At 44.8% G+C, this 27971-nt stretch overlaps 2 protein-coding genes and 1 long non-coding RNA gene across 6 annotated transcripts; 2 read left to right on the top strand and 1 right to left on the bottom strand.

Annotated features, from left to right (window-relative positions):
• kat2b (K(lysine) acetyltransferase 2B) lies at positions 1–12609 on the top strand. Of its 3 annotated transcripts, none has more exons than XM_029248470.1 (18): positions 1–775; positions 2182–2308; positions 2488–2633; positions 2911–3000; positions 3122–3303; positions 4111–4302; positions 4925–5028; positions 6503–6628; positions 6988–7124; positions 7393–7601; positions 7974–8100; positions 8821–8931; positions 9212–9355; positions 9473–9587; positions 10622–10652; positions 10894–10957; positions 11215–11299; positions 11553–12609. In XM_029248470.1, the coding sequence occupies exons 1-18, from the start codon at positions 572–574 to the stop codon at positions 11744–11746; spliced, it is 2388 nt and encodes a 795-aa protein (XP_029104303.1). In that variant the 5' UTR covers positions 1–571; the 3' UTR covers positions 11747–12609. The 3 variants fall into 3 exon arrangements, with proteins under 3 accessions (XP_029104303.1, XP_029104305.1, XP_029104304.1); XM_029248472.1 differs by lacking the exon at positions 1–775 and adding an exon at positions 1531–1650; XM_029248471.1 differs by lacking the exon at positions 1–775 and having other exon boundaries at positions 1662–2336.
• A 712-nt stretch (positions 12610–13321) lies between these two features.
• Positions 13322–19406, bottom strand: sgo1 (shugoshin 1). Its single transcript, XM_018750263.2, has 10 exons — positions 19333–19406; positions 18852–19013; positions 18472–18671; positions 18137–18201; positions 17861–17940; positions 16810–17661; positions 16271–16432; positions 15232–15399; positions 14775–14892; positions 13322–14061 (listed from the first exon to the last, which is right to left on the bottom strand). Exons 2-10 carry the CDS (start codon positions 18991–18993, stop codon positions 13926–13928), a joined length of 1923 nt encoding a protein of 640 aa, XP_018605779.2. The 5' UTR covers positions 18994–19013; positions 19333–19406; the 3' UTR covers positions 13322–13925.
• A 91-nt stretch (positions 19407–19497) lies between these two features.
• LOC114909394 (uncharacterized) lies at positions 19498–26333 on the top strand. 2 transcript variants are annotated; one of them, XR_003797279.1, is made up of 5 exons: positions 19498–19525; positions 19630–19709; positions 22020–22091; positions 23832–23956; positions 24683–26333. It is a non-coding gene; the product is annotated as an uncharacterized LOC114909394 (long non-coding RNA). The 2 variants fall into 2 exon arrangements; XR_003797278.1 differs by having other exon boundaries at positions 23832–26333.
• Positions 26334–27971: the final 1638 nt, after the last annotated feature.

Genomic DNA, 27971 nt, shown 5'->3' with positions numbered 1-27971 from the left:
GTGTATTTGTGTATAAGTGTACACAGTGCCGCCCCTTTCGGCACTGCCGCGTAGGAAACTCTCCGTACAGGAGCTCCTCGCTATACGGCGCATGGCTGTAGCTCGTTTCGCTTTACGGTTTCGCTATTTGCTGCATATCGGCATCGTAAAGCGGGGACTAGCGGTACTGGCAGATAGTAGTCATTACTGATGTAGAGTTTTTTAATTTTTTAATTTTATTTATTTATTTAACTTAACCTCGCCGTCTTTGATGCGCTGTTTATTATTACGCGACGCGTCCCCTCGGATTAATTTTATTTCAGCATTATTAACGCTTCTGGCTTTTTTGCGCACACAGCCCTGGATTAGTCCCACGGATGGATCCCGTTTGACCTTGAAGTCCCCCGCGGGCGGCGGTGTTGCCGTGACCCTCGGATCGCGCTGGAATCTCCTTTTTGTCTCCCCTAGTGGAGGAGCCACGGGCTCGCAGTGACACATTCAACACCAGGATGAGCGCCATGTCTGCTCCCGCGGCTCGGGAATAGGCGCTCGGGGCCGCGCGGGGTCCGTCTTTTCGGGGTCTCTGGGCAGCATGTCGGAGAGCGCCGGTGCGCAGCAGGGCTCCCCCGCCGTGGGCGCGGCCGGTTCGGCTCCCGCGGCTCCCGGAGCTGCCGGCGGAACCGAGGGCTCGGCGGCAGTCGCCGGATCGGCGCGCATCGCCGCCAAGAAGGAGCAGCTGCGCTCGTCTCCGCGGCCCAAGAAGCTCGAGAAGCTCGGCGTGTACTCGTCGTGCAAGGTGAGGGGCAGCGGCGCGGGCACAAGGCAGGCGCGGGCACACACGGCGGCGCGGGCGCGCGGTTCGCTGCACCTGGCTTGTGCGTGAGACGAGGAGGATGAAGAGACGAGTCGCTGCTATCTACCGCCTCATCTGCGCGCTTCGTGCAACACGAATTCGGGACGGGAATTCTCTTTTTTCACGTGCATCGGTGTCATTTACTTGTCAAAAGCCGGAGGGCGCGGAGAAAAAGTGGGGAAAGTGCGCGGTGGAACGTGATAAAAACAAGGTTTCGCGCGGCTAATTGTGCACCGAGGAGAACTGCCGAGGGAGGAGTGCACGTAAACACACACTTGGCGGTGTGTCAGCTGTGGAGCTGCGCGCTCTCGGCGCACACTTTAGGCGCGCGGGTCACGGCGGCGCGGCCGCGACTGCGGCGCTCAAACTTCCACTGCGTGAAACCTCCGAAACATTTGTTTTGAAAACAACAAGCAAGCGCGGTTTTGGGGACGCCGTTGTCGCGCGGTAGCGAAATCGCCGTCTTTGTTTTGACAGGGTGACAGCTGTAGGGAGAGGAGGAGGGGGGGCGGGGCGGGTTGTGGGCGGAGTTTGTTTTTGTTCTTCGCGAGCGCACGTTCCTGCTCCGCGAGCTCGAGACTGGGGAATAGAAAAAAAAAAAAATGACGCGCTGGGCTCGTGAGAGCGCGAGCTGCCCAGCGAGAAGGAGGAGGAGGAGGAGCTGCGGCAGGAGCAGCAGCGCGAGCCCTTTGGGCGGCGCGAGGCGCGGCCATGTTTCGCTTCGGCTCCCTGCGCCTCATTTTTACTGCTTTTTTTTCTTTTTTGTTTTTTTTTTTTTTTGTTTTAAATACTTTCACAGGTTGCGCTGCACGCGCACGGTTAGCAAAATTATGACGGTGTTACGTGTGATCAAAGTGAAACATTAGTTCAGCATTAAAATTACTTCTGAGTCATCGAGTTGTTATAACAACCTTGTTAAGTTTATGGAGTAGTTGTTACCCACACCCTTTTTGATAAAAATGCTGTATAGTCACACCCTAAGTAGTTCATTCAGTTATGGAGGACTAGTACCCATGCAACATAAGCACAGAAAATGAAGGCTGAGGAGGAGAACGCATTGAAACTACTCTCTGCGGGCCAGACAGGAGACTAGCCGAGACATGTAACGTGACGCGTTACAAATGTGTGCGAAACGCTGACGTACAGGCAGCGTATTTGGCCCTCGTACCCGCGTCTTCGCCTCCGCTCGGGAACAACAGGTGCTTTCGGCGCTGCAGACAGCCGCACCTAGGCGTAATCCCACTCCCGACACCACGTCTACTCTATTAGCGTGTTTGTGTGTTGAAGAAGTGCCTCCTTGAGCTCCTTGTGTTCACGTGCTCCCCGCACCGCGCTCTGTTGCCTTCCAGGCTGAGGGTGCGTGTAAATGTAATGGCTGGAAGAGCCAGAACCCCCCTCCGACGCCACCTAGGACGGACCAGCAGACCGCGGCCGTGAACCTGACGGAGCCGTGCCGCAGCTGCGGTCATCCCCTCGGTGAGCGGGCCCTGCGGATGGTGCTGAGGTGGGGTTCATGGGCAGGGGTGGCAAGCGGCTCCAGCGAGCAGCTCTGCGGGGTGATGCTGGGATGTGTCATTTGCTGTGATGTTTGTCGCGGACGATCTGCGGTGCTCAAGATCTTGCGTGTTCTCCAAATTGCGTTCTCGCCCCGCCAGCCGACCACGTGACTCACCTGGAGAACGTGTCGGAGGAGGAGATGAACCGCCTGCTGGGAATCGTGCTGGACGTCGAGTATCTGTACACGTGCGTGCACAAGGAGGAGGACGCGGACACTAAACAAGTGTATTTCTCTCTGTTCAAAGTAGGTTCAATAGAGGTGAAACATCACAGTGGCTTATCTCGTACGCACGTCTATGATGACTTGAGACCACAGTACTCGGGTTTTGGATCGTCTAACAGGCCTAGCTTTAAGTGGAGTAATTGGATTGGAAAATCTTGGCGTGCTAAGGGTGCGTAAGTCTTACCAATATCAAATTATTGGGCTGTCCTTTCCAGGACTCACAGTTTCGCTGCGTACCTGCATGACCGCTGACAGCCAGGTTAACAAAGGGTTGCCGGTCTGCTTGTCTCCCTTGTAGCTCTTGAGAAAATGCATCCTACAGATGGGGAAACCGGTGGTGGAGGGTGCGTTGGAAAGCCCCCCGTTCGAAAAGCCCAGCATCGAACAGGCAAGTTTCTTACGTTCAGTTACACAACTTACATACTTAGCACCCAGTTTGCAGAGGTGGTCTCACCAGGGTGTACTGTGTGCTTGTACACACTCTGTGTGTGTTTTGTTGTCCCTGATAGGGAGTGAATAACTTTGTCCAGTACAAGTTCAGCCACCTGCCCACCAAGGAGAGGCAGACCATAGAGGAACTGGCAAAGATGTTCCTCAACCAGATTAACTACCTGCCGCTGGAAACCCCATCCCAGAGGAGACAGAGGCCACCAGGAGATGATGGGGCAGAATATAAAGTCAACTACACCAGGTAGAGGCCATTGGGTAGTGACAGAGACACTGAGCCACATGTACCCAAGAGTGTGTTATTTGGATGGTGATATTGAGAGATACAGTTTGAAGGTATCACACCATTCCATGACTGGAAGTTTATGTGCCAAAAAATAATTTATCAGTGAGTGTTGATAAATAGAAAGTATGTTACACCAGAGGTAATTAGGGGCAGCAAGTGACATAGAGGTTAGAGCCATTGCCTAGAAGTTGAAGAACCCAGGTTCAGATACCTGGTACTTTGCAGCACCCTTGATTGCTTCAAGAAAAATTACCCAGCTGCATAAATGGGTAAGTAGTTGCTTCACATTCCAAGTTGCTTTAGCACATTCCAAGTGTCAGCCAAAGGAATAAATACAAATAATAATTAGCAAATTAAAGATATAAAGTTAATTTCGTAAGGACTTAATGTTTTTTCAATAATAGTAACAAGTAGGAAGTGGCTTCTTTGGATCGCTGCCCTATTCAGGTCTGAGGGACCGGGTGAACTAGTACCAGTAGTTTGTGTACACTGGTAAAAACAGCAGTAGAGAAACACACATCATTGTTTGGAAGGTGTGTGGTTAACAGGTATGTTGAAACATAGTGAGACCGCATCCCAGAATGTATTTGTCATCCGACCCACCGTGAAGCTTACTGCATTTTTGGTAATAACTGGTTCCCAGTGTCATGGACTGTTTAGGAAACAGGACTAATGATACGTTTGTCCTGTATTTACCGCTGCCTGTCTGTTCGTGTGTGTGTATGTGTGTGTGTGTGTCTGTGCCTTCTAACTGTGATGGAGCAGGTGGCTGTGCTACTGCAACGTGCCGCAGTTCTGCGACAGTCTACCGCGGTACGAGACCACGCAGGTGTTCGGTAGGACGCTCCTGCGCTCTGTGTTCACAGCCATGCGAAAGCAGCTGCTGGAGCACGCCCGCCAGGAGAAAGACAAGCTGCCGCCGGAGAAGCGCACATTAATCCTCACACACTTCCCAAAGTGAGGCCCCTCCCCTCTCTCCCTTCCTAGCCGCACCCTCTGTTCCTCCAATCCTTCTCCCTCCGCCTTCTTCATTATCACTGTAAAACCTTCATTTTCAGTCTCGTGAACTTCTTTTCTTCAGGGACCAGAAAAAGGTCACATTTTTATCCGTTTGTGTAACTAAATATTTTACAGAAAGAGGAGGTTGAGTTTATTGATCAGAGGTTCCAGATCAGAGCCCCTCCTGAGACTTGAACCACCAGATTTTAGGTTACAAGTTCTTTACCACTAAACTACTTCTATTCATTCAGTGCCTCCTGGTCACATCAGAGTCTGGCAGCCTTGTCTGTCCTCACCCTTCTCCTTAGTACCTTCTCAACATGGGCATCAAGCACCATCACTTCTGCAATGTTCAGTAGTGAACATTGACCATGTTTATAAGAAAAATCTCAAGGAAATGGAATTAAGTTGGTCTCTACCTGCTCTGTGAGGTCAAAGGTTAACTCTCTCAATGTGAAGATGGCTGAGATATGATGGCTTGGATTAGATATTCAGATTAATTTCTGGACAGTAGATATGAAGATATGAGAGTGGTTATGAATGACTGCTTGATGAGTGTGGTTTGTCTGTGTAAGTGTAGGTTCCTCTCTATGCTGGAGGAGGAGGTGTACAGCAACAGCTCTCCCATCTGGAGCGAGGAGTTTCAGGCTGGGACGTCAGGGGGCCAGATGCCCATCCATACGGGTGAGTTTAGCAGGCCAGCCACCCATCACTGGTACCTGGTGTGTGAAGACTGGGTAGCAGGAAGCCACAGCTCCCTTCTTTAGGTGTTGTAGTGTTGTACAGCTCCTTTGTGTCAACTCAAACACCAAGTAAGTTTGAATGAGCTAAACATCAGTGCTAAATATTGTAACCTTTTGCCTTTGTATTGTATTATGAACCATAATCATAAATGAATCTGCATTTCATCATAATTAATCTGTATTTGCAGTATCTTGGTATACTGACTCTATCCATGGCTTACTGTGACCCTGTTGTTGTTGTAGGGTTTCAGCTGGTGTTTGGCCAGCATATACTGGGCCCAAACATTGTTTGCTTTCTACCCATTTAACATAAACCCACTTTGCTGCTTAAGTTACTAGCTATAAGTAACAAGTTAAATTGTTTATCATATTTAAGTATCTGGGGGGTGCGGTGGTGCAGTGGGTTGGACCACAGTCCTGCTCTCCGGTGGGTCTGGGGTTCGAGTCCCGCTTGGGGTGCCTTGCGGCGGACTGGCGTCCCATCCTGGGTGTGCGTCCCCTCCCCCTCCAGCCCTATGCCCTGCGTTGCCGGGTACGCTCCGGTTCCCCGTGACCCTGTATGGGACAAGCGGTTCAGAAAGTGTGTGTGTGTGTGTGTGTGTGTGTGTGTATTTAAATATCTTGAGACTTTCAGGATATGAAGGTTAAGTATCTTGCACTGTTAAGTACTAGGGTGTCTGCTGTTTAATTTTAAGAGAGTAAAGCACTGTTCAGCCCTGCTGCTATACACCATGGTGTATTTGGTTAGGGAAGCGATGAGGTGTCGAGTAATAGAGACCAGTCTTATAGTACATTTTATTCTACTCCATTTTCCAACACTCAGCTGATCCCCTCTAATCAAAGTCATTTAATAAAAAGAGATGACAGTGGCATTCTAGCTCTAAATAAGAAACAAACACAACCACACACACACACACACTTTCTTAACCGCTTGTCCCATACGGGGTCGCGGGGAACCAGAGCCTAACCCGACAACTCAGGGCATAAGGCCGGAGGGGGAGGGGACACACCCAGGACGGGACGCCAGTCTGTCTCAAGGCACCCCAAGCGGGACTCGAACCCCAGACCCACCAGAAAGCAGGACCCGGTCCGACCCACTGCGCCACCGCATCCCCTACAAACACAACCACTAAAGATTTAATGGTACTGAAAAAGACTTTAGTCAGTTTTCATGAGGTGAATAGGCCGGACCTGGTGCTTGCTTTCCTCATAATGAGCCATCTCTGAATACTGTCAATCGGGAGAACGGCAGTGTGCCGAGGCCCCAACAGGTCACACCTTGAAATGAAAGAGGGCATCAGTGAATTTGTTATACTTTTAGTGAAAAAACATCCAAATGTTTACATGGAGCAGTTTTGCTGGGATGGTCACACTCCAGAGTGGTTGACTGTGTTCACGGTTTGTGTTTGTGTCAGTGATCAGCGCTCCCCCAGTATCCAGACCGGTCTCCTACAGCGCCAGCCCAATGAACCTGGATCCATCCAGCTGCGGAGGTGTCAGTCCGGTCCGGAAGCCAGCATCCATTCTGGATCCCAGCCCAGGTTCTGTCAATATCTCATCACCGTCTCACCCAGCACAGCATTCGGTTCTCGGGGATACGATGAACATATTTTCCAAAGAAAAACGGCACCGCTCAGGATTTTTGTTCTTTCAAGGGTTTGCTGTCCATTGGGACACGTTCTTAGTTGAACAGGAAAGGTAACACCAGAAACATGCTCTTCCCCAGGGTGCTTTGTCTTATTAAAAGCGCGAATGTAATACGTTGGAGAACACAAGCATTTGGAGTGTTCATTCTGTTATGTCAGGCCTACTTCGGTGCCTCTAATTTGTTAATTTAATATTGCTCCAGTCTCCCGGCTGTAGATCGCTTCTTTCTCATTCTTCCCTATCACATGGGCAGGAGAGAAACGGAAGACAGCCGAGCCCCTCATCCACGATGATGTGAAACGGCCGAAGGTGATGGGGGACATTCCACTTGACTTGATCAACGAGGTCATGTCCACCATCACGGACCCCACCACTATGCTGGGCCCAGAGGTAAACGGCGCAGTTGTTGAGGTGTCAGTGTATGGATATTGATGTGAAGTGTGCAGCGGTGTGAAATCCATTGCCCTGTGTGTGCCTGTAAGATGGCCCCAGTGACAGGGCCAAATAGATTGGGCACATAAAACCGAAAGGCAATAATGATAAGGACCTTCATTCACGTAATAATTAACCAGCTCAGAGACTGCAGGCCACAGCCGTAGAACACAGGTGTGTGTAAGTGTGTGTGATTCGGTGACATGCTCCCTCCTCCTCCTCACAGACCAGCTTGTTGTCGGCCCACTCTGCTCGGGACGAGGCGGCTCGTTTGGAGGAGCGCCGAGGAGTGATCGAGTTCCACGTCATCGGCAACTCCCTCAGCCAGAAGCCCAACAAGAAGATTATGATGTGGCTGGTTGGCCTGCAGAATGTTTTCTCCCACCAGCTGCCCCGCATGCCCAAAGAGTACATCACCCGGCTCGTGTTCGACCCGTGAGTCTCATATGACCGCAGCGTCATTGGCCTGCTCTTATACAGCAGACGGGCTGAACCCATGAGTGTATAAGTGCAGTCCACTTTAATCTTTGTTTATGATTTACGCTGCTCTTTGTCTTGTATTTTAACGTAGTTGGGCATGGCCCGTTTGTGGGATGTTTAGCTTTTTACATTTATTCATTTAGCAGACGCTTTTCTCAAAAGCGACATACATCTTGTAAAAAAACAATTTGTGTATTTGTACATTTTGAAATTTGAACATTTTACAATTTGTGCACTTTTTTGCATTCCATAGTATGAATTGGTAAAGGTCGTGTTTTTCTGAACGGACTGACCTGGTTGACAGTATCGGCTCTGCCTCCCCAACAGAAAACACAAGACACTTTCACTGATCAAAGACGGCAGAGTGATCGGGGGGATCTGCTTCCGGATGTTTCCCTCCCAGGGGTTCACCGAGATCGTCTTCTGCGCAGTCACCTCCAATGAGCAAGTCAAGGTACTGGGACGAGCTCCTTCCATGTGCCTGGTTTGAATGGACTGAATTAACCCAACTGTTTGTATCTCTTTCCCACGGGATCCTTTGATTATTTTGACACACTGAACACTGTGGACACAGACTCAGGTGTTGGCATCTAGAAGCCAAGGAACCTCAGGCCCTTCTGGATCTCAGCCCATTATGGCTCTAATGATTGGTGAGGTTGCGAAAACCCATCTGAGGTTTCAGAGATGGGTTGGGAGACACCAATGAATAAGAACTAGGACCAGGACCCTGTCCTGCAGTTGCTCATTGACCCAAACTTGCTCAACAGCTCCCACCTGTCCAAAACGGGTCCTCACAGTAGATCTGTGTGGAGGCTGTTTTTCCTGCTTTGCCTGTGGTCACAGTCCTTTGCACTGAGTGCGTTCTATTTATTTACAATGACCATGAATGTTGCCTTGGATTTAGGTGTTGGCCAAACATGAAATTAAAAATGTTAATCGTCCCTTTGGAAAAAGGCATCTTCGAAATGAAAAAGTGTACATGTAGATATGTACTTATTTTTTAACAGTTCAAGAGGTTTTCTTTTAAAAAGAAGTTTCCCAAAACAAACAATGTGTGTTTGCTTACAATGTATAATGTTGTTTTCACCCTGTTTGGCCCCTTTCACCATATAAAATGCACCGTTGCAGTCCAGTTGTGAAAGCTCTGATGGCGTTGCTCCCGTGTCATCCTCAGGGCTATGGTACACACCTGATGAACCACCTGAAAGAGTATCATATCAAGCATGACATCCTCAATTTCCTCACCTACGCGGACGAGTATGCCATCGGCTATTTCAAAAAGCAGGTGATGTCATACACCTCGCACTTTTGGACTTGTGACCCTTCTTCCAAGATTAACCTAATAAAACTATATTAAACAATCTTTAATAGGTTATTCTATTTTTAAAAATGTTTAAATGAAAAAAGCATTAAAGCAAACCACAGTTACAATAATTTTAATGTCTTTATTTCCAAACAATGCAATATTGTTACAAGTACAGTAGTTAGTCATGAATGATGTAATGATTAATTAATGACCAGAAGGACTTAATTTCAAACTGTGTATTTCTTCACATGGTTCCCAGGGGTTCTCTAAAGACATCAAGGTGCCCAAGTCAAAGTATGTGGGCTACATCAAGGACTATGAGGGCGCCACGCTGATGGGATGTGAACTGAATCCCAGCATTCCCTACACCGAGTTCTCGGTCATTATCAAGAAGCAGAAGGAGGTGTGTGGGAGGAACAGGAGACCACCTCTCTCTGATGTCCCAGAGTGAATTTGTGCTCAGCTGCGTCTTCACGGTGTGGTCTTCCCTGATCACTCGGCCACTCCTCTCCATCCACAGATCATCAAGAAGCTGATCGAGCGCAAGCAGGCTCAGATCCGAAAGGTCTATCCCGGGCTTTCCTGTTTTAAGGAAGGCGTTCGGCAGATTCCCATTGAGAGCATTCCTGGAATACGTAAGGTTTCCTTCGGTAGCCCTTGCCTCTGTTGATGACCTCCAAACATTTTAGATGACAGCAAAGTAGAACAGTATGGTGTAACCGGAGGATTGCTGGCTCTCATCTCAGGCCCTTATGTGGTACCCTAGAGAAACGTACCTCATCCACTTTGCTAAATGGGTGAAAGCTTAAAGCTGGTTTAAGGAAAAGCATGGGCTAAGCGTCAGAAAATTATATAATTATAATGCCAGAACTATTTGAATTCTTGTTTAGTTCCCACCTGATGGGAAGTCCGAAACGCACCATATTTGAATTGTCTTGTCCTCAATATGAACTGTAAAAACACTCAGTGTGATGATGAACAAGTTGCATCATCGACCAAGGTTTATAAAAAGTTATAATTTCTGAAAAAAGACATTTACAGTGTGTCACTTCAGTGCTCGGATCGTCGCAAGATCAGCACAGTGTGACACAGCAATATGTGAGACAAAGCACTGCATGTGGTGCGATGCGCTCGGTGTGAATGCGACGCGGGTCGGATCCCGCTGTCATTTGGGTCCCTGGGGCGATCAGGCCGACGGGATCGGCTGCAGAGCAAAGTAGTGTTACACGTCTCACTTACCAGTTGAACACACGCCCACAGGACCCACAGTTTCACACTGTACGCAAGGTACCAGATGTTGAAAAGGCTCATAGCGAAACTCCATCAAGAATTCTTAATTGATATATTTCATTTATTCATTTGTTAAAGGCCAGTAGTTACTACAATGTCAGTCCATGCTAAACCACAAACAGAATATTATTTATTAATTTAGCTGGTGCCTTTCTCCAAAGGGACTTGCTGTATAATGTTAGTTTAGTGCACAGTCATACAAAGTGGAAACGGAATTGTTTTCACAGGTCGAGTCTTGTCCTGTAGTTTGTAATGCCGATACGGGTCCGACTAAAGGTCAAACTCCGGCCTGAAGTACGGCAGATTGGCATCGCTGTATCTGTGTGTTGGGTGACGGTGAGAGATGGTCTGTGTGACCCTGTGCTCTGTCTTTATGCAGGGGAAACCGGCTGGAAGCCTCTGGGAAAAGGGTGAGTGTGTCATCATGTGTGTCACTTCTGCACATCAGCGACCTCTGCGCTGTTACTTAACTTGTAAAGCATAGACAGAAAGCAGGGTCAGCACGCTAACATTATATCCCTACCGCTGATTTTCGTTATGTGGAGGAAGCAGTAAATATCACATTTTTGTATGCGATCTCTGCGCGTTCCATCGCCGAGAAGAAACAAAGGTGGCTAAGATGTGGTGTGTAATACTTATTTAACTTTGCAGGAAGGAGATTAAGGACCCGGATCAGCTGTACAGCACATTAAAGACTATCCTGCAGCATGTGAAGGTAAGGAAAATATGGATCTTACGATGGATCTTGTGGAGACATGGATATACAAAGAAGTTGAGTGAGACCCTGGGCAGCCTGCACAGGGGAGGCAGAGAGACTAATGGTCTGAAAGGCAGAGAGCATGACTGATCAATGGTGCGATTGGAGTGAGGACCAGCTGACCACAAGTGACAGATAAAGGAGACAGACTCTTCATACAGCATTTGTATGTGATGAGTCGTCTCACACTCTTCCGTGCGCCTTGTTCTTCGCAGAACCACCAGAACGCTTGGCCTTTCATGGAGCCAGTGAAGAAAACAGAGGCTCCTGGGTACTACCAGGTGATTCGCTTCCCCATGGGTACGTGCGCAAAAAACGAACCATCACACAGTTCCCACAGAAGCTGCAGCTAAATGCTAAATTCTCCTGAGTACATAGTATAGGATTCTTTACCGTAGTGTAGTGTTCCTCAGGGCTAAGATCTACATGAAAGCAAGCAGACTGTATGTCTCCAGTGCCAACGCTGAAAATTACAGTTAATGTAAAACCACCGTGGATAAATGTATTCACTGTGTAACTTAGCGCAGAGCATCATCAGAGTGTGTGTGTTTAGATCTGAAGACCATTAGCGAGCGCCTAAAGAGTCGATATTACACCACGAGGAAGCTCTTCATGGCAGACATGCAGCGGGTCTTTACCAACTGCCGCGAGTACAACCCCCCGGAGAGCGAGTACTACAAGTGCGCCAACCTGCTGGAGAAGTTCTTCTACACCAAGATCAAGGAGGCAGGCCTGATTGAGAAGTAACGGACCTGAACCGCCCTGCGAGTTTGTCCAAAGTGCACCACGCGCTCTTCGTCCCTCAAAACACCGTACACTGATTTCTCATAACTTCTCGAGAATCTACGTGACTGACCCCCCGGGAAGGTGTGAAATGGAGGCGCATCATTTTCACTCAGTTAACTCAGGAAAACTAATGTGACAAGCAGGATGAAAAATCATCAAATGTAATACATCCAAGGGAAGGAGTCTGGTGCTTGGAGTTCTTGCAGTTCTCGTGGACCTTGTGACCAGGCACAGCACCAGGAGACGTTTCTGGAAAACACTGGACCATCCACACAAGTCCACAGCCTGGATCGGGAGCCAGTGGACTATAGGATAAAGTGTGCGTGCATGACTTCGTGGTGTCTGTGGAGTGTCTTGGCATTTTTTTGGCATGTGCACAGGTCAAAGGTTGTGTGTGTATCATCTGGGAGTTCCACCTGCCAAAAATAGGAAATTTTTTTTACTTTTTCTTTTTTTTTTGTCCCTGGAAGGATTGTTATCTCTCAAAATGCAGCTCACAATTTACGTCAAGCATTTCAGCTTTCATTTTGCAGTGTTGATTTTTTTTTTTTTTTTAATGAAATGCCCTGACTTGTCAGAATGACACAAGGCACTTATCATTATGGAAAATATGCAAGAAAAAGAGCAGGAGCATTTCTTGACCATGCTTTGTTTTAACCAGACAAAATAATGCACGCTTATGCTGATTAATTTATGTAGAGTATGATTATTGTTCACGTGATGTAATATTCAAGGGTTATCAGTACAATGGTGAAGCAAAGGTCTTAATTTATTGTCTTATTGTCTACCCTGCAGATGAATATTGATGCATTTGTTTCTGAAAGATTGTGCAATAACAAGTAGTTTTGTTGTTTTGTATGTTTGTATTTTTAAATATTTAGAAAGATCTGGATTTTTGTAATATGTGAAAAAAGATATTTTAAGACCTTTCTACATTTGGTTTTAAAAGATATAGAATATTTTATAGAATGATTAAAATAGTTAAATCGCAGTTCAGTGAATTGTTTGGTTTGTCTTCATTCATCCAGACAACACACACTTGTCCATAACCAGGTTATGGTGGTCTGGAGTCAGTCCTGAGGCAGGGCCCACACTAGTTTGGACACCAGTCCACTGCAGCAGTAGCCCACGCACGCACGCACTTTAGGGTCACTAGTTCACCTGAAACACTTGTCTTTGGACTGTGGGGAAACCCAAGAGAACATGCAAACCCAATTTTGAACCCGGAGTAGTCAGGAAAAACACTGGCCACTTTACCAGGTCATGTGGTGTATAATCCCCCTTTGCCTCATCTAAACCTCAATTTCTGCAAGGATTCAACGAGGGGATAGAAACATCCCATGGGAATCTTTCTCCATGTTGGCTTGATAACACACTGCTGCTGCATATTTTTGAGCAGCGCATCCAAGCTTCCAACATCCCATTCTACTTAATCTCAACGATGCACCACTGGGCTGGGATTTAGGGACGCTGACCACTTATCACCATAGATATTTTGACAAGACTGCACAGTGCATGAATATCCTGGGAGGGCGAGTACAAGATTTTAATTGAAAATACTCCATTTTCAATACACACTTAAAATCAGGAATTAAAAAACAGTAGCTAAATGTACACAAGGCACAAAAGCTGAACTCTATACAACAATCTTCTAGCACCTCCAGTACAAGGTGAGTTATGCAAGCAGTTAAACCAGTAACAGAAGATGATGGAGATGTATGTTTATGTCAAATATACTACCCCTCTGGTAAAGTAGCATTTTAGTGTGTAAGATCTAAGGAGAATCTATCACTATTAAACAGGCCATGGAGGAAGAATGGAATTCCCTTCTCTGCAATCTCATTACAATTACATGATACTTCATTGCTATGATAAAAACATTTAAATATTGACAAGTATCAAACACTACAGAATTTCACACTACTACTGGAGTAAAGCAGGTTTCCAAAGTGGCACAGGAACCCCATAGCACCCAACGTACTCCTACAGGTAGGAGCTGCAGTAGGACAGTAATGTGCTTCGGTCTACAGACGACCAGGGCAGCAACAAGATCACTTAAAAATTGAAGCTGATGAATACTGGGCTTCACAGGCCAAATAATAAGAACTGGTTCTCAATTCACATTTAGAAGTAAATTTGCTTAGCGACAACCCACAAATGACTCGTTATATCTTTCCAGGCTTGGTTTCTTGTTCATCGACCTCCTCGATTTCTGCTTGAAAACTGGCGAACGCAGAAATTTGGTGTCTGTGAACTTGTCTCCGCGGCGCAGTTTCCTGTGAATGGAAATCGGTTTTCAACACAAGGACATGGCTGCTGGGGCTGGTTTTCATCTAACCACACCAATCGCCAGAAACCCAGCAAATTAAATGAATGAGTGCTGCATACTGAGACACAAGGTCACACAATGTGGTGCTAAATACTCATCCTTCCTACGCCACCCCTTTCCCCATCAAGACCCAACACTCTGTGTGTAGACCGATTAGGAAATTAACAGAAAATGTATGGATGCCATCAGTGCAAACAGTAAACCCGACAGGTTGGCTGATGTGGGATTTTCTATATTGGTTAATGGGTTCAAATAAACTGTGTTACACAATGCAGCTCTCACAATACCATCCCAGCTTCAGTGTAAACCCATTTCATGTATTACATTTGTATTTCCAAACTGGAACGTAAAACAAAGCCACGAACATAAAACTGTAAAAATTCCTACTTGTGTTATACATCAGGGTTGTACATAGTCAGAAGCAAGTATTGGGTTACTGGAGTCTGAGTTGAAGGTTTTGTGTACCGACTACACAGCCCTGGTACCTTACTGAAGTGATTATTTAAATAGTAAGAAAACGCTCCTGGGGTTTAAAGTATAAATCATAGTAATTATAAAATATTCACTTAAATCTGCTGGAAGGCATCCCTTCCAGGGTCAAATTTGTCACTGTACAAACAGCACACAAACAGATGTGTGTTACTATAATGTGACACTAACCTGTTGAGTGTGGGCTCTTTGTAGTCCACTGAGATGATGCAGCGACGTTTACGGTCAGATGCGAGGGTGTGCTCTGTGCCAGAGAAGCGGGACCGGCCGGCCGAGAACTCTCTGAAGGCTGAAGAAGGGAAATCTGTCACATTGCACGGATTATGGCCTGAACACAGAGCCTGCCTGGTCACAAAGGACCACTCGTGCCCATGGACCCCCCCCCCAGTTAACACACTGATGGACAATTTAAGTCTAATCTATACTGTATATGGTTTGCCCACTACGTGGAATAATATGGAAATAACTCAGAACTGAAAGCATGCCCAAGTCTAGGACATAGATCCAATACTTAAATTAATGTATTATGTTTATTTGTTCAAACTAATATTTAACAATAGATAAGTAACCCCTTTATCTCACTGCCACATATCATGAAAAGGCTCAAAAACCCTCTCGGTAACATTACATTTTTTGTGCTTTTGTTCTGTGATCTGTGGGGTGCAGTTCTTGAGGTCCACAGAGTTTTTCCTCTGATCAGCAAGCACACGGAGAGGGCTGCGGTTATCAAAAAGCGCCACCTCGACATCCATAACAGCAGGTACCAGATCTTCCATGTTCTCCACTCCTACAGGAGCTGGAGACAGAACACACAAAACATACCATGTCTACTCATCTCTCGGTATTGTTAGCAATCACTTATTAGTGACTGAGTAGGTGTCATTTACAAAGTATCTACAAGGCCAAAATTTCATTTTGAATACTTTGAACACATGGGATAAACTTACGGATTTTTGATCTGAGGCTGCCAATTTAACTCCCATTCCCTCTATACAGTAGTTACTCAGTTGTTCAAATGGGTGAAAAATGAAAGTCCAATTTAAACATCGTAACAACATCCTCTGTCCTCAGCAAGAGCTAGCTGTGTGATTATTTACTTGCAACAAAATGATTCAGTGGTAAATCAAATTTGTTTACATTTACTTATTTAGCAGACGCTTTTCTCCAAAGTGATTTCCAATGAACTCTATGTAGTGTTATCAGCCCACACACCTTACTCACTGTGGTGACTTACACTGCTAGATACACTACTTACACTGGGTCACTCATCCATACATCAGTGGATCTCTCTCTCTCTCTCTCTCTCTCTCTCTCAACCCAAACAGCATGTCTTTGGACTGTGGGAGGAAACCCGCACAGACACGGGGAGAACATGCAAACTTCCACACAGATTGAGTAAGGGATTGAACCCATGTCCTCTCATACCAGTCAGGCGCTGTGAGACAGCAGCGCTACTCGCCGTGCCACCGTGCCGCCCATACACATTTAGATGTATGTCAATATCTATCATGATGAAGGCTCATCTGTACCACAAGTTACCTACCAAATGACAGGTTGAGTCCTTTCTCCCCAGGTTGAAAGACCACCCGAAATGCACCACTTTTTCTATATACATAAAGTATAAGCAAATGCCATTTGTTCATTACAGCCATTTCTTATTGTGTTACCTGGGGGGGACTTGACCTCCTGGGCTTTGCACTGGCAATCTGGAGTTTTCCTCGAGTCTGCAGTGGCAGCAAACCCAGGAATGGCTTCACCGGTGACAGCAAACCCAGAAATGGTTTTCATGTCCAGGCTCACAGACATGGACGTCATTCGATTCGTACTTTCTAGTGATTTAAAAAAGAAAACCAAATGCCACAGTCACCGCAAGTATATTGATGCCTGCAGCTGCAAACCACTGGCTTAACAACTGAAAGGTATGCAGGTTTTGTTCCAGTCTTTATCAAGGAGTCAACTGTTTTTAATAAATCAATATTAATTTTTAGTGCAACATGCCAATTAGAAATGCACTAAATTTTAATTTACACATTAATGGTGCGTCAGTATTGTTGTGCTTAATGAAGAATATGGTCAAGTTATTTGTGACAAAAACTGGTGAGAATGCAAAACAGTGCAGCTGATGTCAGAACAAAAGCTTTGGAGTAAGATTAGCAACCACAGATTTAAAGACATAAAAAAGAAAAAAGATAATCAGAGACTGTACCCTGGGCCACAGGTCTTTTTGGTAATACATTCTCCTTTTCAAGTTTCTGTCTGGCCTCCAGGAGCATTCTTCTTTTGGACCTGGCTCTGCATGGTGGGCTGTGTCTTCTTTCACCTCCTGCACTACTGATGCGCTTGGACCTCCTGCAGGGCACATACAGACTGTCATCCTGATCCTCAGCTGGGCTGGATGCTGTGTCAGACAAGTCCTGCGGTGCAGCAGGGTCTTTTGCCTCGTCCTTCTCCAATGCCCTGCCCTCCAGCAGTGCCTCCGGAGTGCTCGTCTCCATAACCCTGCTCCCCACCCTGAAGGGCGTCACATGGATGCTCTCCTCGCAGTCAAAGTCAAATGTGTCATTGGAGCCCAGGGAAGTGTTCAGTTTATCGCACGGTACTGGGTTCGGTCTGGCTTTGGACCGGTCCCGACTCTTAGACCTGGCCCTGGACCTGCTGCTCTCCCATGGCCTCCGCAGTGGTGCCCGATCTGGCTTGCGGCCTCTCTCTGGCTTGGACTTGATTTCCGCAGACCTCTTCTTCTGCAGTTGCTCTTTGGAAGCACCCCTGTCCTGGACCATGGAGATCGACTGCTCAGGAGCTGCCAGCTCCACAGGCAAAGCTTCCAAAACTGGGGCCTTCGGTGGGGCCTCCAGCTTCTCATCCACCTGCGTACTCTCCTCTTCCTGTCGTTCAGAAGACTTTGGCGTGGAACAGATAGTTCTCTTGCACAGAGAGTGCCTTCGTGAAGACCTCCTTCTGCTCTCCCCCCGCTGTCGCCGAGACGTCACTGTCCTCGGCAACATGGCCTGATTGTCTTCAGAACTGCCACAGAGACTCCGTGAAACAGGAGATACATCTGAGGAGGAGAAAATATAAGTGTACATTTATTCTAACAAAATTACCCTTTACAAAACTGGAAAAAAAAAATAATTCCCCAACTCTATTAATGGGTAAATGACTAAGTAGCTTAGTGTACAAATCTAATATATTAAGTCACTTTGGAGAAAAGCATCAGCCAAAAGAATAACAAAATGGTTTGTTGAATGCCTACATACCTTTGTGAGGATGGTCTATTAATCCTTTCTCCAAACATGCTTCACTATTGCTACTGACAGCCTCAGAGTCTGGTGTGATCCTATACAAAAATTGGAGACTTGTCATATAAGTCTTGCAACAAAACCAAAGCTTCCAGGGAACTGTTGCAAGAGGGTGACCATAACACAAAGGAACAGATTCTATTCAAAGTTGCCTCTCTGAGACACAACAGTCGCTCAGAAACCATCGGTTTGATTCATATGCAGGTACCCATCATGCCACTCCCACTATCTTACCTGATAGGGGAACAGACTGAGACAGGAAAGGTCGGATTTGCAGAGATTAACTCTGGTTCCAAATTCTAAAACAAACAAAAAAAAATTAAACAATTTCTCTTCGTTTTTCTGACTGCACCAAGATAATGTGTCACCCCAAGTTTTCCAGATTTTAGTATTAAATTCAGTACAATTTGAGTAATGTCACCTTTCAGCACAGAGCAACTGAGAGACATGATTCACCAAACACAATTTACAATAATATTAAACTTTCCACTGTTTTAAGCATTGCAAAGAGGTAACATCACTGCAATGCAAAAAAACTGGTTTTATCCATTGCATGAAACAAGATTTACACGTGTGCTCGCCAGGGATTCATGTTCCTTCAGCTTCCTCTTCAGCATCAGGAGGTGGAGCATCAAGACATGCTGCTCCTTCTTCATCTGAAGAATGACCATCTGGGCCTGTTTCACTTTTTCTTTCTCTGCCTGGAGCGCCAGGGCCAAAGCCTTGTTGTTCACCTGGACATTTTTCAGAATGAACGTTTTGTTGCTGTCTGAAACACACATGGACAACTAATCAGTGTGGGTGACCAGCAAATGTAAGAAACCTATGACCAGATAATTCTGAAACATGTAACAGGTTGGTTTATTACTGCAACTGCAATCAGTAGAGAACATCACCATGGGAATGTGTCCAACCGAGAAACGTTACATGACAGCCACGTTTTTCTCACTAGTGACTTTGTTCTTCATCTTGGACATGCCCCTGTTGGCCGCACAGGCGCTGGAGAGCTGTTTATTCCTCTTCTCCTTCATCCTGTCCTTGATGTCCTCCAGACTCTGCTGGAAGGACTTCTTCTGGACCCTCCTCACCATCCTGACTAGGAGGCCTCAACCTGGAAAGAGAAATCAAAAATGTACTGTGTTCCACTAAGCCAGGTCATGTTGAAATGTTTTCCACAGGGATCACTGACTCTGAACATCACTCAACAACACAACACTAAAAACTCAGGAGAACAACCCTCAGCATCACTGAGCACCTCACAACAACACTCGACTCTGAGCCTGAGGTAATGCAAGCATATCATATGATTAGCATATTCCCACCTGAGCATGCCAGACGCTTTTGTTTCTAGTCTAAAGTCAACACAATCTCCTACCATCTTAAAACGGCACATAAAATGTGACATAGCACTAATCACAGAGAAAGGTTACCTGTTGTTTATAGAAAATGGACAGAATCTCCAAACCGTAATTGTCGCAGTTCAGCCGATCCCACACGGCACTTCCGGGCAGCTCGCGCACGTTAACGTTCGAATTTTGCGCTGCGAGACCTGACTGGCTGTTGCGCATCGGAAATGACGTCACATCCGGTAAGTAGTGCCGTGAGGTCGGGGTTTGAAAATGGGTGAGTGGGTTTGGTGATGGAGGATGGTTTCTTTTTCAGTCAAATAGGATGTTTAAGTTAGCAAAGCTGGTTTTGAACTCACTCCATTTTTTTTTTCTTGACAGTACAAACATTCTGATAGACCTTTCGTGTGAAGTTGCTGCATAGTTGTGTGAGCCGAAAATCTTCTCTTATTAACCACCACGTATGTCCCCATTTTCATTTGGATTTGCTTTTCGCTAAGCTTAGTGTTTGTGTGTAATTTAGCTATATTGCTGTTTTCCGTATTCAGTTTCTCTTTCTTTTAGCTTGACATATTTTGGGGGAGTATTGAAACCGTATTGTGAGGAAATGAGTTAAAATCCGCTTCCCAATTTGAAAAAGCCAAGGAAAACTAAGACTTAAGTAGTTTTCTTGTTAATAATTTTCGTTCGTTTCAAGCCGGTTCTTCAGCTTAAATCCTGGGTGAGGAGAACCTCAAGACTCAGGAAAAACCCCGTGCTGGAGGGATGTTGTGATTAATTCGCACTGCACCACCTCATGTCCACCAGCAGATGGCAGCACACATAAATGTTTTACATTGTATTGCCACACTTAGCACTGCCTCATCTGTTAAATACACCTTTTCAGCCTTTGGTTGTCTTTGCACTGAGAGATGTGCAGTTTTCAAATGGGCTTTTGTGTTTTGTCATTCTGAGATTTGTTCCCCCTTGCTAATAGCCTTGTGCAGTGTCTTTTGTGTGAATCACTGCCAGGTAGGGGCCTCCTCTTTAGTGGGGTCTATATCACCGGTGCCCTACAGCTGGATGCTCCTAAGTAAAGGCCAACAGTTCTAAGGTGTGTTAAATGTAGCTGCAAGCATCCCAAACACGACGAATCTAAGGATTTAATTAAATGAAAACTTTAAATAATTGAGAGCCGAGCGGTGTGTAACAATTATTGCAATTGCACCCCCGTTTTTAATATTTTACTTTGCTCCGCTCTCTGTAATATGGATTGCTGTACAACATTGCAGATTTGTGTTTTTCCGTTTCTTAACTCTGCGTAAATATCTAGCTCAAATATTAACCTCATTTTTAATTGTTTTAGAAGTAGGCAGCAATGCTTTTTTTTGACCACCAGCTATTTTCTTTAAAGTTAGCAAGATTACAAGGATATTTCTTATTAAGATATACCGATCTCAGTTAGATGAAGACTATGGTGCTTGGAAACAGCACGCTATAGTGAACCCTTTATTTTGCATATTTTATAGCTAATTGGGTTTGCAATAGTCAACTATTTACATTTTTTCATTTAGCAGGTACTTTTCTCCAACATGATGTACATGTCATAGAGAATACAATTTGTTCATTGCATTAGGAGAAAGAGACATAGTTGCAGATGTGTGATTCTTAAGTACAGTTAGTTACTTTCACCGTATGCACTGATGTAGCTGCATAAAACTTTACCGGAATATCAATGATTCCTAATCACCTTCCTAGTAGTTTTTTTTTTTTTTGAGATGCATATAAATATTTACATTGCATTGCAGGAGTAGCTGTGCAAAGCTGTGTATTTCTCAACTGGTAATGCTTGCAGCATTAATAAAATGCTGGTTTCCTACTACCTCTTGTTTATAGCACTTGTGCAATGAGTCACGCATGATAATGTAAAGCTTGCGTGTGACTTGTTTTGTTGTGGAGTTTTAAAGGAGGGAACTTGTATGCATTTTTCCTAAAACTGAGAGGCCCTGTGGTGTTGGAGAAATAAAAGTACTGCCAAATTTATAGTGATTTATTTGTTTTGTAGACTCTCTTATCCAGGCTGACGTCGAGCACTTCCAGCTCAACATCTTTATGCAACCCATTTTTACAGCTACGTTTTGTTTTTTCCTGCAGTAACAGAGGGGGGAAGGTCAGCCGCAGTAAACTCAGAAGGATTCAAACTCTCACACCTCAGTGTCTTAACATTACACTGTTGTTCCTCCACTATCCACTTCATAGCACCTAGGTCTTTCTTCCACCAAATCAGCCCATCTGAAAAGGCACCTAGGTCTTTCTTCCACCAAATCAGCCCATCTGAAAAGAAATTGAGTCATATAGAAAACACAAAGATGGACAGAAATGATTTGATAATTTATGTAGTTATATGATCAGGAAGGAAATGGGTGTGAAAGAAATGAGTTTTGAGAGTGTTTGAATGCTAGGATGGATTCAGCAGCTCCGAGGGACAGAGGACCAGAAGTGTACACTTCTTTCTTTTGTGTTCACAACATGCAGTATTTCCAAAAAAAAAAAAAAGTTTTAGGCCAGTCACTGGTTTATTGGATCTCATAAAATGTATTAATTTAGTACAGACAGCTGTTTAAAAAAAAAAAAAAAACGAATTAGCCAACTACTTATACAGCTGGGTGAATCAGTTCAGAATAAATACCTTGCTCAAAGGTACTATAGTAGGAAGTGGAATTCAACAGATTTAGCCACTAAGGTACCTGCTGTCGGAGTATGTTTTATAGTCATCCTTATTTTTCCAACAGGAGCTGCAGTATGGGGCCCTGAACTGAGGACAGGAGACGTGCCATAGATACTGCAGTCAAAGAAGAGAAGAGGTAATGGCTATGCTTGCTGTGGAACCTGCCTTTTGCAGATTGGAATAAAAAACTAGATATTTTAGTCACCTGATTTAAACTCTTAATTTTCGATTAGACTAACCCTGATAAATCTTAATAAACAGAGGGAAAAGTAGTTCCAGCGACAGTGAAAGAAATCCTGTATTTGGGCATAGTAAAATGGAGTCTAATTTTAGATTTTTAAATGAATATTTTGGAATAATAAGTTCTAATGAGATTAGCAGTATCTGGAAGGAACAGATTGCTTTGCTGCTGTGTTATGTCTGCCCCCACAGAGGACCTGCAGAGCAAAAGAAATTTTTGAAAGATTTATTTTTCTTGTTTTTATCATTGAACCGGTACAGAGAATGACTTTAATTGCTACTTAAATGCATTATCTTGTTTTTGGCATTGCCTTGCTATAGTGTGCATAGTTATGTAAGAGTTTTACTTGTGGAATGAAGATGATTTTGAGAGAAAGCACTAATTCCACTTACTGGCAACATTGAGTGGCAGAGGTGGAGTTAAGGAAAAGAGGTGATGTGGATTAGTGCTGCAAAAGGTCCTCAGAATCCAGTTTGACCATTTGTGGTTTTCATTGGTGTGCTGTGTTTTGTTTCATGAATGTGTGAAATGCGTGAAATGCTTTTGCCTAAAGAAGTTCATTAGTACCTATAAATAAGTGCACCATAAAGCGAAAATGTTGTATCACGGAATGGATTATATTTTAAAAAAAAAAAAATCTGAAAAATGCATAATTGCAAAGCTGATTGGAGGTTTTATTTGTCGTCAGGAGAATGAAGTCCTTGTTTGGTGGAGAAAGGGTCATATTCCATAATTCTTCCTGTTGCTGAAGTTGACTTATTGGTTTCTGAGTCTCTTCTAATATTGTAAAATTATGTATTTTAATTTTTTTGAGTAGTGCCAGGGTGACATTGTGACACATCGGGTTCAACGGTAGTGACTTGTTTTGGGCAGTGGGTTTGGACATGGACTCTACTTGGGCTCAGACTGTGTGGTGTGTGGATGCTCTCACGGTGTCTGCATGAGTTTCTCCCACAGTCCTAATATAGGTTTCAGGTGGATTGGTGACACTGAATTTTGTGTATGTGTGTCTGTGATATTGTCCTGCAGTGGACTGGTTTCCCATCCAGGGTGTTACCTTAATTTGTGCCCTTTGTTTTTGTGATGGGTTCTGGTCTCTATCATGAAATGCCTTGTATTGTGACTTTAGTATATCCTCTTCTCTTGATTCGGTGACTTGATTTCTGCTGAAAATGCATCTCTGTATAAAGTGCTAGAGTAACGTGAACACAAGCAGATGTTTGGTTGTTGATTTTTTTAAAATTTTTTTTTGGTAACCTCTGCAGCTGTATGAGTTTCATGCCACAGCAACGTCCAGCAAACTGCTTTCATCTGAGCTGTTTGGTGTTTCTTCAGCTCTTTCAGATGTTGCGTGGCAGACCCAGGGTTTTAACCAAATCCAAGTTTGCCATCATCCTCATTCTCGATAGTTTTTGTCGAGGTTTATTGGGTCTGTTTCTCAGTGTTGCGCTTCCCTTCCCAGAAATGCATTCTTATTTATGGCTTGCTGTAACAACTTCTTAGCACACCGAGATCTTCCGGAGAGATGGCCTCCACCTTTGCTCTGTCACGAGAACCTTATAAAGGAGAAAGAGTGTGTTGGCTTTTCAGTGCACAAAAACAGTGCCTTGTCTTTGCTCTCTCTGACTTTGAAAGGAACACAGTGTGAAAAACTAGAGTTAATGCTCGAGGTGGGAGTTGGATTGCACATCGGGAATCGGCACCAGCGTTCCAGACAGCCGTTTCCACAGTTCTCCACCTTGCAAGGTGGCCCAGTTCAGGTGAGCTTGCAGCACACCATATGCCTTTCTGAGGCACCAGGCAGTTATTTTTGGATCGAAGTGGAGGGCCTGCTGTCCCCCAGCATGCTTCCAAAGTCATCTGCCAGAAGTCATCTATTTATACTGCTCTACATTTAAAGGCAAATGGCGTCAAAACCCTTTAGAGGATTGTCTGGGCTTGAGCTGGGGGTGGGTGGGAGAGCGCTGCTTTGCCAAATCAAAGTTTGACCATTGTGGAGATTGTGATGAGCAACAGTTGAGACACACAGTGAAGTTACAGTGCAGTACAAAATTACATTTTTCTCTCCGGTTCTTATGTATATCTTTTTTTTTTTTCCTGTTTAACAAATTACTTTATTAAAGCTGTATGTCTTTAAGGTCACTACTTTTGCTCATTGATTTGAGGTTATAGTTATTAACACTTCTGTTCATATTATCCAGTCTTGTTTTAAAACTTTCATTTGGAGCTGCAACTACATTGTAATAGAATAGTTTGCTTTGTAGAGGTTGGAATAAGCTCTGAGGGTGACGGGAGTACATGCAAAAGCAGCGACCACACAATTAGAGCAGCGCTATGCTGCAACCCTGTTTCTGTTGAACAACATGAAACAGTGACGGGGAAAGAGGGCCCTGCTCTCCTCCAGCTGCCCGAATCGCATTTCTGAAAGCTGTTTGAAGGGAAACCGACTTGGGACGCGATTTCGAAATGATTTACGTCTATCTCAGGGTGACCAGACGAGTTGGAAGAGTGACGCCGCCCTTCATATGGATGGAACGTGGGAAAAAGAAAGGCAGAATGAGAGATGGAAGTCTGGCTGCTGTTCAAAACGCATTTTTGAATCCTGCGAGTGGCAAATCAGCGATATTTTTACATGGGCAGAGCCTTCACGGAAACCCTTTGAAGGATGCCCGGCTCACTGCTGTCTATTCCAGTGCCCTTCATCCAGCTGGCTCCAGAGCACGGCCAGCTTTGGAAAGACGGCGCTGGAGACGCCCAGGCCAAGTTAGCGAACGGCTAATCCGTCCGCGTCGCGCAGGACGGCAAATGCATAATGCGAGCTTCCCCAAGCAAAAGCACTTGTGACGTACAGCGGCGGCTCTCGAGGTGTGCATGTGGACCCGCTTATTCTCTCCAGATGGCCCCAGAGCTGTGTCAGCCTTATAAATGCGTAACAAAAATAAAATAGCTTCACTGCTATGGAACATTAACCCATATGTCCGTTGGAATTTTTGTTTATGTTTGGGGATTGTTACTTTATTAATTTTATTTTCTACTTGAGTTCCTCAGTATAAAGGCAAAAGCAGGTCCTTGTAGCAAATGGTAGAATTAATTGCTCGTTTAGTGATTATTTTGGAGGGAAATGAAGATTTTTTTTTTTTAAATTTATTTTACTTTTTCTTTCTTGTTTTGGTAAGTCCAGAAACCCAGATGTGCAGCCCAAAAGCCTTTGACTGCCGCTCTTTCCCTTAAAAGCTCGTTCCATGACACGCCTTTATCTCTCGGACCCCCATAGATCACCGCTTTCATCTGGCTGAGACCTCGAGTTCCCTGTGTGTTCCCTCTCCAACGTCTCCGAGATGCCGTTCACCCTGACACAGTGTGGAAACTATTTTCAGGGCCCGCTTCATTCAAAACAGTTCTTTTCCAATTCATTAGTCGAAGCTGCAGGAGAAGTCTGAGTCCAATGTGGTGTTCTGTGACGCTGCTCTACAACTCGGCTACAAAAATAACGGTCTGATTTGTCTTAAGTGCACGCTGTTTAGGCACCAGAGCATGCATATAGCATGTATATAGTTTTTTCTTCTTTTCACAACATGGTTTGTAGGACCTTACTGCTTGGGTCATTTCTTGGCTTGTAATAAGACATTTTTGTAAGAAAATATTTTTTTTAATGCAAAGTGTAGGCAGAGCATTAGTGTCAAGTGCTTGTGAAAACTTGAACGTAATTGTGAAATGAGTGGCGGCACTATTATCCGCAGCACTCAGTCAGCGATGTGTTATTCTGCTCGGGGCTGTGGAAGCCCGTCTCCCCAGCGAGTATTTAGTCTTCAGTTTGCATTTGAAAATTCAGAGTGATTCTGCAGCTCTTGCAGACCTCAGAAGCTTGTTGAACCCCAGCGGAGCCTGCTGGAGCTACCCTGCAACATGGGGGGGGGGGGCTGCCCAGGCCTTAGGTTCAGCTGCTATTCATCTAACACAGAAGGTTGCACTGAGCTTGTCTGGGTTAAGTGCTCTGAGGTCGTGGGGTTTGAAGATTGATATGAGGCATTCCAGCACTTTCAGAAGTTGCAGAACACGGATTAAGAGTTTCGGCCAGGATCCCTTGCAAGATGCATTAAACCAGCCCATTAGTCTCCTCAGAGATATACACACACACACACACACACTAACATATTCTGCACAGACAGTCCTGAGTATGTTTTTCAAATACAACTGATTATTGTAAGCACGGGGAGGTAAGGGGCCATGGTGTGCAGTTACTCTTTGTGCGTTTGTCCTCTTCAACTGCAGTCTTTGCTTCCGTTCCTTGGGTGTAACTGAACATGGAACTGCGGTCCTTGTCCAGCGGGGCCTTGTAAATCTGGGATTGCCTGTTTATTTCCTCCTGCTGTCTCGCCTGGATGAGCTGGACGCTGCCGCCATGGCGCAAGGTCATCTCTCTGCTTCTCCGACGACGTGCGGACAGCAGCGTGAGCGTCAGCTCCGCCTTTCCTGCAGTCATGAGGTGTTCTTGTGTGTTTCAGTACGCACATCTGTCACATTGTGTGTGCATGTGTGTTTGTTTTCGTGTGTCTTATGTTGCGTATATTTGAGCGTGTTTAACAGCAGTGTTTCTCTGTCCACCCTTAAAGGGACGTTAAGTACCAATGAAAGATGAAAAATGAATTCCACAAAACATCCTTAACCTTAAAGCATAGAAGGTTAGACCTTATCTGCCCTGATATGGGACGTTTGGGGTTTTTTTCAAATACAGAATGCACAAATTCCCACAAATTAATTTGTGTTTTTGTGGTTTTTCATACTAAATTCATATATGTATTGGTGGAATATGTATTTTTATATGTACTGACATACTTTGAGTGTTGGGAAGCACTTAATGGTTTAGTATGATTATTCTTAATTTACACGTTAAATTGGGATTTTGAAAATTGGTCTTTTCTGGTACTTCCAAAGAAAATGTACCTAAACGGAGGAATAAAATAATACGAAATATTCACCTTCTTGCTTCCGTTGACTACTTGTCCTCGTCATGGTCGCTGTGGTCCAGACCCTATCCTGGAATCACTAGGCGCTAGGCTAGGAGGAGTACACCCACATCCTGTACAGTGGTAAAAGAAATGATGACATTTTAAAAATGATTATTTGCTATGTAATATTGTGTAGTTAAAAAAAAAAAAAAAACATCTTTGTCTCTAGGGAAGAGTCAGCATATTCACATATTAGTCAGAGGCCCATTCCAAAACACACTTTTAACCTCATACTTATGAAAAGGAAGCACAAGAATGCTAGCAGTTCAAGGTTTTCTCACTGAGGAAGCATAGATCAGCTGTCGCATTGTTTTTTACTCCCTTTTACAGCATTGTCTTTTGCTGTGCACATAAATGCTCATTCCTCTGCTCATCTGCTTAGATTGGGTGAGTCCCAGGTTGGAATGGTTCTTATGTTATCAGGATGCATTTACCTTGCATTTTATGCTCCTACTCGAGCGATAAACATCGGTAAATCAAGTGGAAAGTAACAAACTAGGTTTACTCAATCACATGTCTGCAGCCATGTCTCTTTCTTTTAATGTAATGCACAAATTGTATTTTCGCTGAGATGCACGTCGCTCTGGAGAAAAGCGTCTGCTAAATGAATAAATGTAATATTAGGAAACTAATCCGAATTCGCGGTCCCCATGGGGGCAAACCTCAAAGTTGCCACTGATTTCATGAACTTTGCTAACTTGAAGAGCTGAACCACTGGAATGAAGCATCAGTGTTGATGAGCAAGATTAAGCAATGATTTACTCAC

This window comes from Scleropages formosus, chromosome 23, assembly GCF_900964775.1.
Source record: "Scleropages formosus chromosome 23, fSclFor1.1, whole genome shotgun sequence".
Lineage (NCBI taxonomy): Eukaryota > Metazoa > Chordata > Actinopteri > Osteoglossiformes > Osteoglossidae > Scleropages > Scleropages formosus.
The sequence above is the reverse complement of the archived record's forward strand: the minus strand, read 5'-3'. Positions and strand labels throughout refer to the sequence as shown.